General features: G+C 36.6%; 1 protein-coding gene across 1 annotated transcript; it reads left to right on the plus strand.

Annotated features, from left to right (window-relative positions):
- The first annotated feature begins 1,084 nt into the window (after positions 1–1,084).
- LOC149584174 (glutamate receptor U1-like) lies at positions 1,085–2,689 on the plus strand. Its single transcript, XM_089863682.1, has 4 exons — positions 1,085–1,215; positions 1,826–1,978; positions 2,047–2,108; positions 2,265–2,689. The coding sequence occupies exons 1-4, from the start codon at positions 1,132–1,134 to the stop codon at positions 2,296–2,298; spliced, it is 333 nt and encodes a 110-aa protein (XP_089719808.1). The 5' UTR covers positions 1,085–1,131; the 3' UTR covers positions 2,299–2,689.
- Positions 2,690–3,557: the final 868 nt, after the last annotated feature.

Raw genomic sequence — 3,557 nt, forward strand, 5'->3', positions numbered from 1 at the left:
CATTTCCCTCTACATTATGGAAGCTAGCGTCCGAGACTCCTTTGTCATCTGCTCCTGATAGAACTAACGTATTTCCTTTAACAATTTTTTCACATTACGATTTCTAAGGTAGTAGTGGATCTTCCTTTAATCGATTTCTAGGTGTCGCCCCATCTCATTTGTCCCAATCAGAAGAATTTAACCCAAATCATGTATTCCTGATTCACCCAAATGTATACTTCGAATGTTGGATTTGAAAATGACCAACACTTACAAAGTGGCAGTTTATGAAGTGAGCGTTACTATAAGTATTTTTTCACAATACCATTGATCGACGTAAGTCTAAATGATCTAACAAGTTACCTTTAAATGTGAAAATATCCTTGATGGATAAATTAAGCTTCATTATTCTTACTTCAAACTTTTGGCCTGAAATATATAGTAAATAATAAATTCACTGCAATAGATCATTTGAAATTCGATCAAAAGGAGTAAAACATTTTGCATTTTTATGTGTTTTGTTCGAACAAATCGTTTTTACATCAGTTGCAACCATTTGTAAAATCAAATTCATACGGTGGCTACAGTGGCTACATGATGAGGTTTCTGGACATATTGTCACGAATGGATAACTTCAAGTTTGCAAAATTAAAATCATGTCTCGATAGGCTTAGAAGGCGCCAAAAATTGTCTTAAAGGGCGCCACCGGATGTTTGCTGGAGCTATTAGCCTACATACACAAACGGCGGACTTGCTTTTACTTCTGGGAAATCTGGAGCGCCCGCAAGAATGGTTGCGCCCTTTGTAATATAGCGATGATGTACATACATCTACGATGAGGCTCTTAGTTTGGCTTGCCCTGTTGTAGTTGTAGTAGGCGTGTCTCAGTACTGCCTTTGGCATAGGAAAAATTTTAATATCTGTTACTTCAGCGAATCGATTTTGACCACTTATCTTTTACTTTTTCTAGTCTTTGTTTACAAAGACATTTTTTATTAATTTTTCTTAGCTTTTCTACCAATCGGAAACCGAAAAATTGTTTTCTTAGCTTCTAATTTTTGGCGGATATCTTCGTCTTTAGAATATTTCTCTGATTTACGTTGAAGATATACATTTTTGGTTTCAATTCTTTCTGAACTTTAAAGTGTTACAATGGTAACTTGTAAGGAAGCTATGTCTGGCGTGAAATTTAAGAATGGATCGTGGAATGGAGTCATCGGAATGCTAGAAAGAATGGTGAGAACTGAAAACTGTGTATCATGTTTTCCACCAACTGTAAATTATAGTCCTGAATCTGATCGATATTGAAGTAACCCATAATAAAGAATTTATCATGGATGAGGTTTCCGATGAGTAACTGAATATAAAAAACTACTTACTTATAACAGGGATCCATGCAATTTTAGAAGCAGGAATGGAGAACGGTTAGCCATTGATTCAGTCCGACTCATAGCCCAGTATAGTTCCCATCTCTACGACACTTAAAAAAATTTTAAATTATCTAATTGGCTCACTTAAACTACGTTATGATGACGTTGCTAACGGGGACGGCGAAAAATACGTAGTTCTTTTTTACCTCTGTCGCCTCTTCTTTCATAACCCCCCCCCGTCACGTTGAACTTTGACGCGCGCCCAGATTACCCTATTCTCCATTCGTACTTCTAAATTTACATGGGATCCCTGCTAATAAAGTTTATATTCAATAATATATTGAAAATATTTTATTCTGTAAAGAGAGAGATCAGATCAGCAACTATTAAACTTTACATAGAATCATTTATCTTTTAGTTGGCCGATGTCTTACTATGGATATTTCATGATTATTAATTTAGAATATATTTAACAGGAAGTTGACTCCTCATTGAATCCAATGACGTTGAGTTTGTACCGATTCGACAATTTTCCTACTTCAATTCCATTTGTAAGATCCACAACTCATATCTTATTCGGAACTGAAAGTGACAACCAAATCAATTTTTACTCCATTATTGATATAAAGGTAATTCGAAGCTGCACGGGCGATTTTGAAATTCGGTAATAAAACAGTAGGATTCTTGATTATTTTAGATTGTTTTGGCGATGATAGGAAGTATGGTAGTAATTTTTTTAGCGGGACGTTTATGCAAAAGGTTTGGTAATTCACATAGTGGCCTTTCTTGGATATTTCTCACACAGTGTTTACTTGGAACAGGTAAATATTTTGCTGGTTCAGAACAGTGTATCCATTTAAATTTTGAGTATTTTCATATTTATAAACGAGGCTGCAAATTTATTTATTTGTTCAGGCCTCGGGGAGTAATAGAAAAGGGGACAAATTGAGGGGTGAACTATTATTCTACTCCACGAGTCTAAATTCTCACTGGGTGCAACTTTTAAATGAGTTATCGCAAGCAGAGAGAATTTATAATAGGGAGCAGAAACTGAGGAATATTATTTAGCTCAAAAATCACGTGATCAACAAAACTGGCCAGGTCTATTTCCGGTACTATTTTTTGTGGCCCTTCCCTCTAGGGTGTGTCTACAATGTTGCGGGAGGGTCTAGGGGAGATGGACACTACCTTTTTAGGGAAAGGGAAACGTCTGACTTAAAATAACTCCAAATGGCGCCAGTCGCACTCGAAATCGCGAACCCCTATAGGGTAATTGTACAACCAACAGTGATTGAGGGCAAACTTTAAAATTAAAGGAGACCCAGGTAGCAATTCACCATGTAAGTTACGTATATTTTGAGTGTTCTTAGTGTATATAACGTGTTAGGGTTTTTCATAAGTGTAAAACACGTGGAGTATACGTTGAATATATCACGTTAATAGAGCTGATGATTTAAGGCGTGTAAAACACGTGGAGTATAGGTGGATAATATCACGTTAATTGTGGTGTTGATTTAGGGAGTGTAAAACACGTGGGGAATAGGTTGAAACTATCACGTTAATTGTGGAGTATATTTAGACGTGTAAAACACGTTAAGTTTTGGTTGAACACATCACGTTAATTTGGTGGCGATGTAAAGCGTGTATAACACGTGGAGCTTTGGTTGAAAATGTCACGTTAATAGAGCTGATGATTTAGGACGTGTAAAACAAGTGGAGTATAGGTGGATAATATCACGTTAATTGTGGTGTTGATTTAGGGAGTGTAAAACACGTGGGGAATAGGTTGAAACTATCACGTTAATTGTGGAGTATATTTAGACGTGTAAAACACGTTAAGTTTTGGTTGAACACATCACGTTAATTTGGTGGCGATGTAAAGCGTGTATAACACGTGGAGATTTGGTTGAAAATGTCACGTTAATAGAGCTGATGATTTAGGACGTGTAAAACAAGTGGAGTATAGGTGGATAATATCACGTTAATTGTGGTGTTGATTTAGGGAGTGTAAAACACGTGGAGAATAGGTTGAAACTATCACGTTAGTTGTGGTGTATATTTAGACGCGTAAAACACGTGCAGTTTTGGTTGAACACGTCACGTTAATTAGGTGGCGATTTAAAGCGTGTACAACACGTGGAGTAAAGGTTGAATATACCACGCAATTGTTGGTGATGATTTAAGGCGTGTAAAACACGTGGGGAATAG

The sequence above is a fragment of the Phalangium opilio genome, unplaced genomic scaffold (genome assembly GCF_054372755.1).
Source record: "Phalangium opilio isolate 3A_F unplaced genomic scaffold, DU_Popi_V2 ptg001170l_1, whole genome shotgun sequence".
Lineage (NCBI taxonomy): Eukaryota > Metazoa > Arthropoda > Arachnida > Opiliones > Phalangiidae > Phalangium > Phalangium opilio.